Source organism: Anticarsia gemmatalis, chromosome 3, assembly GCF_050436995.1.
Source record: "Anticarsia gemmatalis isolate Benzon Research Colony breed Stoneville strain chromosome 3, ilAntGemm2 primary, whole genome shotgun sequence".
Taxonomy (NCBI): domain Eukaryota; kingdom Metazoa; phylum Arthropoda; class Insecta; order Lepidoptera; family Erebidae; genus Anticarsia; species Anticarsia gemmatalis.
In genome coordinates, this window is record NC_134747.1 from 4,728,163 (window position 1) to 4,742,264 (window position 14,102).

At 35.4% G+C, this 14,102-nt stretch overlaps 1 protein-coding gene across 1 annotated transcript; it reads right to left on the bottom strand.

Annotated features, from left to right (window-relative positions):
* Positions 1–106: 106 nt before the first annotated feature.
* atk (artichoke) lies at positions 107–10,903 on the bottom strand. Its single transcript, XM_076135910.1, has 4 exons — positions 10,767–10,903; positions 4,774–4,975; positions 2,005–4,628; positions 107–1,777 (listed from the first exon to the last, which is right to left on the bottom strand). Exons 2-4 carry the CDS (start codon positions 4,914–4,916, stop codon positions 249–251), a joined length of 4,296 nt encoding a protein of 1,431 aa, XP_075992025.1. The 5' UTR covers positions 4,917–4,975; positions 10,767–10,903; the 3' UTR covers positions 107–248.
* Positions 10,904–14,102: the final 3,199 nt, after the last annotated feature.

The following is a 14,102-nucleotide window of genomic DNA, read 5'->3' on the forward strand; positions in this document are numbered from 1 at the left end:
TCCAAAACACACCTATGTAACTTATTTTGCATTGATTTGCCACTATTGGCCACTACTTTAGTGTTTCACCACATATCAGAAATCAGTTTAGTGACAAATCCATAGGAGCATGCAATACAATTAGTTATTTAATAATTGTAACCAATGAATTTCCTATGAACTTAATTGTACATATCAACAATATTTTATATTTTTTGTAAATAAAATGTGTAAATAAAAGTAAAGTTATTATAATAAGGTCACTTTAATCAAGATAAAACAGTATAACATAACATTAGGAATATGATATACTTATTGTAATTAATAAAACTACCCTTAGAAGTTGGTTTATGTACTCCAGGAGCTATATAAGGCTCTAAATTAGAATTATTGTAATTTTTATAATACCAGTCATTGTTATCTATCTCCCTTGTTTTTGTGCTGCTTGTGTTTAGAACATCTGAAAATCTTGTCTTTGGTTCCCTGTTCGGTGAATAGTTATCTCTATGGTCATGATGTTCTAATTGTGGGAGATTCACTTTTGTAATTGTTGCTGGTCTCTTACTGTGATTTCTTTCAAGGAGTTCTGCTGTACTGGGGATCAAAATAGCTGATAAGGCTGTGGGTGGTGGTTGTTCAATGTGTTTCCTCATAGGTGGTTTTGGTGTCACTGCAGTTGACGAAGAGTATGACGAAGTACTACTCTCCATCCAAGCTTGTAGCGACATATCATTTGTAGTATCAGTCGTAATTAACATGCTCTCTTTTTCAGTTACTTGAGTTATCGTCAAATTAGATTCCATTAAGTTGTATTTGCTCATGATATTTGGATCAGTCTTTTGTTCTTCTATATTCTTAGTTCTATTGTAAGCCACGTGTGTACCATTGTCGTTGTCAACATACGCTTGTAATTCGTGGATTTCGCTTTTTATTTTCTGATGCGTTGTATTGTTTTGAACGGTTTTTGTAGGCGGCTTCATTGATACAGCGGCAATAGTCTGTTCTACATTCCCTTCTTGGTTGTAATTATTAGCACTTTGCGTCTGTACATTCGTATTTGTCATATTTAGTGTAGGATCAGGAATCGGCATAAAACCGCCAGCTGTAGTTGGCAGAATTGGTGAAAAGCCACCAGTTTCGAACTTAGGAGCTTCAGTCATTTGATATTTGTTGTTATTATGAGTATTCATGTGATGACTCTTCTTCTTTTCAGGCCAGTCCATTTTGCGACCTGTATTTAATAATTTGCCCATGTCAATCGGTGGTATCGGCATACCGAAGAATGTGAAGCCGCTGTTCGAACCATTTGTTGGTTGTTTTGCTATATTTTTCTCGGTACTATTTTTCATTGCTGCATAGATCGTCGGCACTCCTCCGGTGGATCTGTTGTGACTTTGAGACGCACTTATTTCGTTATTAAGTCCATCTATCAATGTTTCGTTGTAAGGGTAATCAACATACTCGTCGTAGAAGTAATCCGACTCTTCGGGCAATGGTCGGTTAATTTTATTTGCTTGGTAGTTATTTTTTATTTGCGAAGTATAGTCCTTAATTTTGTCTAGCGTCGAATATACTTGTGATGTTGCTAGGTTTGGTAGAAGCGCTTCGTTCTCATGAGTTACACATGATCGGAGATCATCTTCATCAATTTGGTTGATAGCTGTGTTTGGACAATCGTTTCTTCCGAACGGCATTCCTTTCACATATGTACCATCGGCACATTTGGGTCCAACGGATGTTGATTCTGACAGCCAAGATTTCAGCCAGATAATGTGGCAATTGCATATTAACGGGTTACCTGGAAAGATAAAAGATTATATTGCTTTTAAATGGTGTTTAGTATTACTCCACCTATTTAATCTTACATATTAAGTTTATTGCTTTATGCGGCTTGTAAGTTTACTACTGTGATGACATAAAATTTAACCGGCACGACGCCGAAGTCAAGCTTGGAAGAACACGAGCTACGACGATTGTTTTTATTCTGTTAATGTACAAGCATTTTTCATTTTAAGTACTACTTACCATCAATATCCAAAATTGCGATGTTATTCCTCAATTTCGCGAAAGTGCCTTCAGATACTGTACTAAGTCTGTTATGTCTTAGTGAAAGAACCTTCAATCTTGGCATGAAATCGAACGGCTGGCCTCCAATGTGGCATACCAAGTTGTTATCCAGATTTAGTTCCACTAACCACTCCATGTATTGGAAGGACGCTCTGGTTAACCTCGTGAGTTTGTTGAAACTCAAATCCAACACTTCAAGGGAAGACAGTTGCCTCAAACCAGAATGATCAATATTGGAGATATGATTATTGCTCAAATTCAAATATTGTATTAGCGGTATGTTGTCGAATGCTCGCAAAGATATGTATTGCAGTCGGTTCCCTTGCAGTTCCAGTATCCTTAATTTTGGTAGATTCGAAAATACTTTGTCCGGTAAATCTATAATGTGGTTTCTGCTCAAGTATATCGACACTAAGTTAGGAAGGTTGGCTATCGCTTTTGGATGGATAATTTCGATATCGTTATTGTCTAAATCTATCGTTTCAAGATCTCTAAGGTCCTTGAAACTTCCAGTTCTCAGCTCTACTAACTTATTGTTTGGCATTTTGAAATCTTTTAGCGTATTTATACTGTTTATCGAATTGCCGTCAAAGTGTTTAATGTGGTTGAAACTAGCGTCCAACATTCTTAGTTTTGAGAGCATGTTCAAAGATGTTGGTAGTTCATTTAGATTATTTGAAGAGATATTGAATATTTCTACTTCTAACGCCCGATTCACAAGACTTGGGCTTATGCTCTTTAACTTGTTTTTGCTGAAATCTAAAGTGGATAACGCAGCGTTTTCTTGTATTGCAATGAAGTCAAAGTTTTCGATAGTGTTTCCATGCAAATTCACTTGCTTCAAATTTGTGAGTTTACTAAAGCTTTTTGGATGAATAGTTAATATTTGATTATAACTTAAATCCAGAATCTCTAGTTTTCCCAAATCAGTGAAAGTTGTTACTTCGACTTGCCTCAAACCATTTCTTTTCATGAAGAAGCGGCGTAAATTATGTAAAGTTTTAAGACTACCGTGTGGAATTTTCTGGATCCCATTACTCGAAATATCAAGTGTCCTTAGGGAAGGCAAATCTAAATCTGGTGAAGGAGGCATCGGCAAACTTGTTATTTGATTTTGTTGCAAACATAGTTGTTCTAAGCCCCTAGGTAATCCTGGGACAAATTCTATGAGCCTGTTAAAACTGGCATCTAATTCGTAAAGATTTGCTAAGTTCCTGAAAGTAGCTGGATGGATAGAAACTAAAGCATTTCCTGACACGTTAACGTACTCTAACAGTGGCGATTCCATAAAAGTAATTGGATCTATCATTGCTAACTGGTTGTAGCTAAAGTTAATTCTTCTGAGCGAAGGTAAATTGTATAACAGTTTAGGTTGCAACCGTGTAAAGTAGTTGAACGATAGGTCTAGTCCTTTAAGAGCAGGTAAATTCCAATAGGGCCCTTCGTTTAAGTCCGTCAAAGAATTATTACTTAAATGCAATTCTCTCAGAGCTGGCATTGCGACTAAAGCATCTGCCTGTATGTATTTAATACTATTCTTATTTAAATGCAACCTTTCCAAACTGGGATGTCCTCTCAAAGCTCCCCGTGGAATCTCCTGTAGTAAATTATCGCTTATGTCTAAGAATTTTAGCCTTGGTAATGCGTCAAGTAAAGCACGAAATTCGGATATGTGCATGATTTTGTTCCCAATCAGAGTAAGTTCTTCCACTCCACTACTGGATTGTTGCAAAAATGATTCAGGATGTATTTGGCTGATCTTGTTGTAATTCAAATCAACTATCCTTAGCTTTGGAACTCGGTGGAAAGCGCCGTGATGGATGATGTTAATGTTATTGTTCGAAAGTAATAAGTTTTCGAGCATCGGTTGATCCACAAAGGCTCCCTCGTTTAGTTTGTCTATTAAGTTGTAGTTCAGGTTTAGATGCGACAACATTGGCAAATCTCTGATTGCTCTACCAACCATCGTGGCATCAGTTATTCTGTTATTACTGAACGATATTTCACTCAAAGACGGTAACAAAGACAGCGCCCTCATATGAATAACATTGATACCGCAATCTGTGATTTCTAGTCTTCTCAATTTTGGTAGATTATAAAATGAATTTTCTTTTAATATTCGAAGGTTTGGGCTGCCTTGGATGAACAATTTTTCGACGCTTGGTAAATTTTCAAACGTGTTCTCATTAACTGCATTAAGACTTTCCGACTGTATGTTTATGTAACGTAGTTTTTGCAAGCCAGAGAATGAAGGTATTCTTTTTAGATTTTGCGATTGTATTGTAATGGCTTGAAGGTTTTGCAGTTTCATCAGACTTTCCGCTGGGAGACTCCTTAAATCGTTTTCCACGATGAATATTTCTACTAAGTTTAATTCTTGTGTCTCGAGCCATGCTGCTGACAATCGCTCCAAGCCATTGTGGCGGAGCATTAGTCTCATAATTTTCACATTTTGGAATATTTTTCCCGGTAAAGATGGAAGGTAATTGTTCTCTACGATGAGTTCATCTATGGGTCTTTTGATGAAGTCTCCTATCTTTTGAACACCTTTTAGGACCTGAGGCAAGTCGCTGTGAGTGCACCTGGAAGCATAAATACATATTTCGCTTTACTGTTTGTAGGACATTTTAGATCAATATAATGCTTGCTGGATTTGCTGTCTTTTGGCCTTGCTGGGACTTGATTCTCTGAATTCTATTTTAAGTAAAAATGAGTAGACATCCTTACCATATTTGCACATCTTCGTGTCGATTGGTGCAGATGCACGGTAGAATAGATTCTGGTGCGGGACATAATGATGACTGTCCGGTCACATAAGAAAGAAACAGAAGGAGGAGCCATGGGACTATTTCTCCTTTCTTTGAGTCCATTCCTTAACGTTCGTGATGATCATTGTAGCATACTCCGTGCTGTACCCAGTTCTTCTTACCTGAAAATTTTAAATATTGTTTGAGAATGTGAAAAGATCTTAAAGCGAACTTCAAATACAAATATCAGAAAAAGACCTTAAATTTTCAGAAGACTACAAGTATTCTTTAGGTACCTACTTAACCTACTTTTTGGTCTATCTCTGCTTAGTTAAGATGTCTGACATTTTAAGTTTGGCGTGTGGAATAGGATACCTACTGCTTGCCTGGCATCTACGTACTCGGCAGTAGTTAAACATGACTAAGGATTGCCAATTCCAAATTGCTAAAAAGAGGAAACTCCCCAAATGAACCGTTTAAGTAACAATTTACCATTGTTTTCTCTTTCAAACCGAATAGAGCCCTTGCTTAACCTTCTAGACAGCGTAAACCGTAATCCGGTGGCGTCAAGGACCGGCACTAATGAAAACAATGTGTTGGAGGAACAATGGGCCGTATACAACGGTCCGGTGGTTGAGGTGCACTTTCACTTGTACTGCATTGTTATTAACTATCTATGGTACTTGTTTTACGTCATTGTTGATTACGCAACCTATTGGTAGAATTCGGTGATGTAGGTCGCTGTACGTCCTTCAGATTTTGTGTTTAGTGCGTGTGAAGCGAAACTTTGGTAGGTACAAAAGGTTTTAAAGTATTCTGTTGTTTATGAAGTTGTTGTATTTCCTTTTGTCTTATGATATTTTTTTCTTAGATTAGAACTTAAAACTTTTTGCTTAGAACAATTTTGTCTTTTCGTATCGGTTCGGTCGGTTATGAGATTCATATAAGCATGTATGTCATCTTTAACATTATAAGGACATAGTCGTACTACGAGTCATCACCAGCTTTATCACTAAATGGTACTAGGTTTACTAGACTGTAAACTTACATAGCTGTTTTCGAAGTCACAAACGATTTAAAATTTGATTTGAATGTCTACATGAAAAAACCTAATACTGTATCCGTATCTATCACGGAAGTGGAATACCAAATGGATCGAAATAAAAACATGCAAAAAAGGTGTTGCGGTTTTAACCACAAAACGTTATGATCAAACGGTGGGTATGTTATGCATTGCTAAATAATGCCTAATAACTATCAGCTCAATGTCACGGTAGTAACGCAGAACATTATTGGTATCTAGAGCTCAGCAGAGCAGAAAAACTTATGCCCGCGTTAAGTGTCGCCTACATCAGTCAGCTTCTTTCGAGGTACATACATGTATCTATGCCCTGTACAATGTACATGCAGTTAGGTATGTGTTATGTCTTACACCTGCAGTAGTAAGATAGAATTTTACAGTTTATTTTGCTTTGATGTGATAGTACCTAATGTTTTATACCAACTGTAAAGTTATTTATCCCACCCGTGACAATTCTTTGTGTGATGAGTACGAGTATTAATTTGTTCTGAGTCTGGTTGTGAATTATCTATATAAGTATGTATTTAGAAATATATAAATACGTTTATCAGTTATTTTGGTAACCATAGGACAAGCTCTGCTAAGTTTGGAATCAAATAACCATGTGTGAGTTGTCCAATGATATATTTATTTATCAACCATTATTCTACCGACAAGAATGCACGTGGGATTCAAGTCTTCTAATAAATTTCTAGTTCTAGACATTTTTAACTATCTATTAAACGTTGATATAAGTAGGTGCCATTCTATTACACAGCTCTACGCAATAGCACAAAAGAAAAAACGAAATAAAGATATGCATGCATTTGAACAAAGCAGATTACATTTTTATGATCGCCAATTAACAACGCAATGCTTTCATAAACGGCTCATTACATTGCACAACACGATAAAGACGCTAATTTACGAACAAAATAAGAGTAGCAAAGTTTTGTATTCAGATGTTAAGTTATTTTTTTTTTATAAAAGTATCAATGAAAAGTTCTTAGAGGATACGAATACTCAAGACTACCACGATAACTGACTACCATACGTCAAACAATATCAATTTCGGTTACTGTATAGGACAAAGCTAGGTACTTGAGGTATTGTGTAAAGAATAGCTTAGAACGTAGTGCATTTCCTAAATTCCTACTGAAAGTTTCTAGGGCTTTTATAAATATAGCGTCCGAAGAGCAAAACTAATCATTAAACTATACTCTTTAGTTATAGAGGCTTCTTTAAAAATATTGAAACACATCATAAAATGCCTAAACGCATACAGAGATTAAATCACAAGAATTCGTTGCAATTGCTATGACACAAGTGCCAGGCGGCAAAGGCAAAAAATTACCTATTTAAATCAAAACCCATTCAAAACGGGTGCGCAACTTGTTCTACTCAAAATATTTCCACAAAGATAAGAATAACTCAATAACACTATTCGAGCCCTAAAACGAACCGAACGTTCAAAAGTAGAGCAAAATGTACGAAGCTAATTAAGCGAACTTTTGCTATTTACTTAGTTAAGGGTCTCATATCCTGATCTACTATTGTATATTCTTCCAGTTTCTAATACTGTAGAACACATATTATATTTAAAAAGGGTGCGAAACTAGGAACTTATTCTAGTCAAAATATCCATTTAAAGGTAGGAATAACTGAATAACACCGTCCAAGCCGAAAACGGAACTAATCTTCAATTATAGAGCAAAATATACGTTTAGGAATCTCTTGGCTCCTATTTAAGTACCTTGTATCCTTACTATTGCATATTCTTCCATATTTTCTAGTATGATAGTACATATATTATTATAGCTATGAAAGTTTAGTGATAGTTCAACGTAGCCAGCGAACGGGACAGCAGTGATTACGGTACAGTTAGCGCATTTATCTCTAACTGTCGTTGTCATCCCGTAACGTGAGTGCACGTTAACTACGAGTATGACGTTTGTATCGCAACTTATTATTAGTCTGGGTTTTTTGCAATGTTTATTATACCCTACGTAAAGTATATTTTGAAATGTGTTTCTGATACACAGTTTTACCTACTTTCAAATTAGGTATGTAGGTACCTATATATAGCCCCTATATGATAACTAATGGGTTATTCCCTGAGTAACCCGATCCCCGAGGCCCCCCGAGGTAGCTCTACTTACTACTCTATGGGCTCTGGGAAAAATATTTTAATAAAAAGAATTCATTCATCGAAATCCAACCTACGCAAATGGACGCAATGAATTGAGAGAATTATAGTACAGCGTTATATTGATACGATGTCCGGTCAATTTTAACGGTCAAATAATGATAAAGAATTCTTTAAGTGCACTGGCACTACATGTAATGTTCCATTGAGAATTCATAAAACATAATGCTCTACGTAGAGACTTCAATAAGAGTAGGTATACTGTACAAGACATATTATAATCGCCAGTCGTTACAATTTGAACAACTGTCTACATACATAACTTACATGTGACCAGGTGTGAAGAATTCTCTCTGAAATGTAAGTACATATTGATACAGTTTGGTCCTTCATCACATTATTATTTGTTTTTAGTAGAGACAAAATTAAAGATCCAGTGAAACATAACATGTTTTTGCAATTTTTCTAAGAGAGCTGATACGGTAGGTAAAGTATACGAGTAGTACTAAGAGTACTAGTTACCTCTAACACCTTTGATTGGGTACTTTAATATTGATACTATTTTGCTGTATGGAAGAATAAACCATATAATGAAGACATAACCGCGAGATATCGTCTGTTTTCTTGCATTGTGGTATTGTACAAATACCCTAATGATTTTTTTTTTACAACAGATTCCTGGTGAATTAACATATATGAGCAGGTAAGCATCATTCTATAAAAATGTCTTTAATTAAGTTTTAATTTTTTACATAAAAGAATGCGTATGCTTAAATATCATATAAATCTAAGTCAATTAATCCAATTAACTTCCTCGTGAGTTTTTATAGTTCTTTGTTTTATTCAGTAATGTATACGATTGTTATGCGAGCATTATGTGAGTTGAAAGAATTGCGTATGAAACTAGTGCAGAACCGAAACTACGGGGACAAAAGATGATAGTAAATTACGCATAAAATAATGCTTATGCAGAGAATACTGGCCTACTGACCTAGCTCTCTTATATTGAGTAGAAAATAGGGTAAATTGCTATTATACTTTTGTTGGAAAGCTCTAGCTAGGTCATGGATAAAGGTTACCCCGTGAAATATAATTTACTAGAGGCCGTCCGCGACTTCATCCGAGTGGAAACCCTTCCGTGTAAATTCCCCATCTCTCGGGAACTCCGGGATAAAAAGCCTACTTATGTGTTATTTTGGGTCTAGCTACTGTATACCAAATTTCATCGTAATCGGTTCAGTAGTATTTGCGTGAAAGCGTAACAAACATCCATACATACATACTCACAAACTTTCGCATTTATAATATTATTACAAGGATTAGTGTGAAAATCTTATTCCGCGTGCAAAATATCTTCGGTTTTAACGTATTGAATACAAATACCACCTGGAATAATAAGTCCAGTGTGTGTTTTGCTTGAAAGAATAACAAATGAACACTCATGCTTGGTCACAAAATATAAATCGTAGGATGACACAAAGCAGACAATATATTATTAAATTCTTATTCTTGTGTTTTGTTTGACCTAATACAGCATTATACTTTAATATCGTCTTTCGTGTTTACTATAGAAGTGATAATTAACTAACATATTAACATCAAAACATGATCGTCGGTATTGCAACAATGCAGTTACTCTTATAAACTGAAAACCTGGATTTTAAATTGGTCACATTCGTAAAAAAATCGGACCACATAGCTTATTAATTTTCCCCAAAAGGAAAGGTGAAAGAAAGTGGGTTAAGTTATGTATTAACGTTAATATACCTAAGTATATTGTTGATTCAATTTGATTGAAAAAAATGGCCGTGTTTTTCTTGCTAGCTATTCTTATAGTTCTCTACCCTACCCCATTTCCGAGCTAATGGTAGATCAGTAATTGTAATTTTATCTTAAATGTCAACATTCGACCTTAATGAATAAATGATTAGATTCACATAAGATTTTTTAGAAAAGTCCATTTTTACATAAAATCATTTTCTTTTTGTCAAACCTATTAATGTCCTAACGATAACTTGAAAGCTGAAGCAATGCGTGCACGCAAATCGATACTTATCTGATGCATATTAAAAAAATATTGTACTAGCCAGTAACTTTCTAGGTTTTGATGTACGAAAATTATTTACGAGAACATTTATATTTTACTTTAAGGGCATTCTTTTTAGGATAAAATGATGTCTACCGGAAAATGTAGAGCGCGGTAATAGCGAACTTTTCTAAACAAAATTGTTAATGATATACAAACGTAATTCAATTGTATAATGCTTTGATATAATCTAAGTTTTTCGGCAGTCAGTAATATCAGGCAGGCCCTGGATTGTTAGTAACGATTACTTTTAGCATAACAATATTTTATAAAAAAAAAACTGAAATCTATAATCTCGTATATTGTTTTTATCTGAAGAACGAAACTTCAAAAAAAATGTGATCAATATACGTCATGATGCTAGTTCATAATAATAACTGACATTTAGCAATCTAGCAAACATGCTATGTATTCAATTCTATATAACAAAAACTTGGCTTCCAAGAATCTATTACCTTTATAATTTACAGACAGAAAAACCGATAAACCAGTTTAAGAGTTGCTAAATAGCCTATTATTTAAAACTGACATATATATACACACTTAAATACCGTGTAAACCTAGACATTTTCTATGCAACCAAACATTCATATCTTATCTTATACAACTATAGCTGCAATTATATAAATAAGTGTATGCACACAACACAAACACAAATAAGAAAAGCAAAACGTAGTTTACCGTCAAAGATGATAAACTCGCACACTGTCAATATCTCTGCCACAGATTAAAAAATATCTAATGGATCACGAATTCACTGTTACATAACCTAGTCACTTAAAAAAACTTGGACAAGCGTGGCTTATGGTAGCCAAACGTCAACTGGGATGCGAGTATTTCGCATGTAAACACCAGACTTTCGGTTCACACCTCGATGCACATCAAGTAACTTATCTTTCACCATTGTGGCGCGTGCTGCCGCCCGTAACTGCACATCTATCGTAGACGCGATAGTTCTACGATTGTTCTACGTTTGTACCTCATAGAGACCATTTTAGAGAGTCCTTTAATATGAAAACAAACAAAGAACAGGTCTTCGCACGTCTGCATTTCTTATACACAATGGTTCAAGAGAAAAGCCAAAAGCTAATCCTAGCTTTATCGTAGAGATCCCATTACGTTCATTTTCTTCGGGAAATTCGCCTTCTAAGATCATTGGATAAATGCCTGAGTATCAGGATGACTTGAATAACATGTCTTTACGAAACGCCATGCTGTATATAAGATACCACAATCTCTAAGCTCTCTATCGTAGAGCAGCAAAGCACAGTTCTTGCCTAAACATCGCTTCTGTTCAAATATTCTCATCTATGATCGTAGGTTGCAAAATGAAGAATGCTTAGTCGACTTATCTCGATTAAATCGTGCGATGTGGTAACAAGGAAGGGTGGTCGCTTGGACAATAAAATTGCCAAGTGTCGCCTTAATTGCTCTACCTATTGAAATCGTCTATTACAAAGTCGTACAGTTTTGTTTAATGAGTAGTTCCGTTTCACAATGTTTTTTCTATATTTTCATAGCCGACGAACCCAGTCATGAATATATTAGGGCAACTACTTAACTCAATATTATTTTTAAAAAGTTATTGTCTCTTCCAAAATGCATACATAACACGTGATAAATTAATATTAATAAAAAAAATGTCGTCATCAGAGTTCACACAACTATACTTTAAAGTTTAAATCAAACTTATGTTTACTCGCGAAAACAAAGTTGTTTGCCAAATCTTCCAAGAATGAGTTTGCGAAAAACCGGCTCACATCCTGGTGGCCTTGCCTCTGTCGCACAAAAAACATATTTGAAGCAAAACAGCGGTATAATATATCTAATAACTACAATCTACATACATCTAAACCAAACTATTACACGGACCGTGGCTGTGTAGCAAGATGCTTGTGCCACAAAAAAATGGCGCCAAACTTTGTACTTTTAGTATTTTTTTATTTACGTTTATTAATAGACTTAAATTTTAAATACACAAAGACTAGTTTAAAATGATAGAGCTTAGTATTTAAATAAATATCATTGCACATCTCACACGCGGTCATTAGATTCCAAACTAATCAGAACTTGTACTAAGATAACCAGATTACTGAGAAACAACGATTTACCCCCGGTTTCTGAGTACATTTAGCTGTAGTTTATCTATTCAATAGCGTTTTTTTTGTATGAGTTTTGACGCTATTGAATAGAAAAACTTCCGTTAAATATACCGCAGAAACCGGGGGTTAGTCTATACTTATATAGATATGTACATTAACGACCAGACTTATATAGATACATTAACGACGATACTCATACACATGACACAAATATTTGCCCCAGGTGAGATTCGAACCCACCAGACGCGGCGCTACGGTTATTGCATCGCGTTGACAACGTTAACCACTGCGCCAAACGTGCAGTGCAGTTAACTTGACCAATAATATTTATACGAATACCTCATCTTCTAAAATATTCTTATATGTTAATTGTTACTAGTTACCTAATAAATTAGAGCCTCGATAGTGGCACGATCGCTCTCGATCACGATTATTTGTCACCGGTTTCCATAGATCAACAAACAAAATAAAAAAAAGTTTAACACGTGATTATGGAAAACACGTGTCCTTGCTGAACTCAACATTTACATTCTCCGTTGATGGGTGACTCCCAAAAAATAAAACTACTAAAATATTTTTTTAAATATACCCAGTGGCCAGTACAGAAAACGACCAAGCTTTTTTTTTCTATCAACCAATTTCTGAAATTATTAATGAAGTTTTTTTTTATTTAAGATCGGCTGGTCGGTAAAATATTTTTGGCAGTACGTATTCCTATTACTGTAGGAAAACAGCAATTTAATTTATAGATAAATAGAGCTAAGTTTCATACAAGTAAGTTCAAAGAGTATTGAAGTCCTTCTCCAGAAATGTTGGCTCTACCTTTTCTGAACGTGGTAAATTAATTCATATGCCTTTGTCAATCATCGTCAAAATGAAAATGATTCACAAATATTTGTATCAATCGTAATGAGATGAGATACTTTTTAGTTTAAGCAGTCCGCAAATACCTATCTGTAAGTAATTGAAACATTTCAAGTCAAATGACAGATACGGAGGGGTGTGAGATTTGGCGAAAGTTGGTACCTGTAGATCGGGGTTACTTTAAAATAGAAAGATATGTGGGCATGTTTGGGTCGATTATACTATTCAAAATGATACAATTTTATTCACAACTAGCTGACCCGTGCGGCTCCGCTCGCGTGAATTTCGTACTGTTGCTTATTCGTTTGAGCACGCGAATTGAGAAGCACTCGATACACCTACACATAAAAATGTTAACAACTCTTTTGTCATCTAATGGTTATTTACGAAAGGGACCCGAAGGGCACACAATGTGACACAGGCTCAGGCAGGCCTGATTTCCTGTGGTTACCTTCTTTTCCGCTCTCGTCTGTATCCGTAGCAGTTTACAGTGTAAAATATAATACCTTATTATAGACTGACCATTGCTTACCCGTCTAGATTCAGAATATTATTATAGGTCCTATCTGCGCCGGAGCTCTTCAGACGCGTAATAATGTATACTTACGATGATACGTCCGAAACCGCGTAACCCGTAATTATTTTTTATACTTATATCATCCGTTGTTTATTTTTTAAAACTTACCACATAGTCTGTTTCATAGCTATCCAATTTATTTCCTTAATGCAACCAATTAATTTGGTTATGTGTTACGAACTACAACGCCATCTGTTAGTAGCGGCGAACAACGACCACAAACGAAATTATTCGGTTTGCCACCTAGGATATCCCGACCGCACCGGACCCTCGTAAACCAACATTTTTGTGTAATAAATCATACAACATTTATGTTTGAAAATCTTATAAATGTATAGCCTGTTTCAAAGGTATTTTTTTTACAATAAAGCAATCAAAATAAATTAATTAGGAAAAACATGCTTTGTTGCGGACTATACGCCATCTATTGGTTGGTGCGAACAACAGGTATCGATACGGCAGGCGCCGCGAACT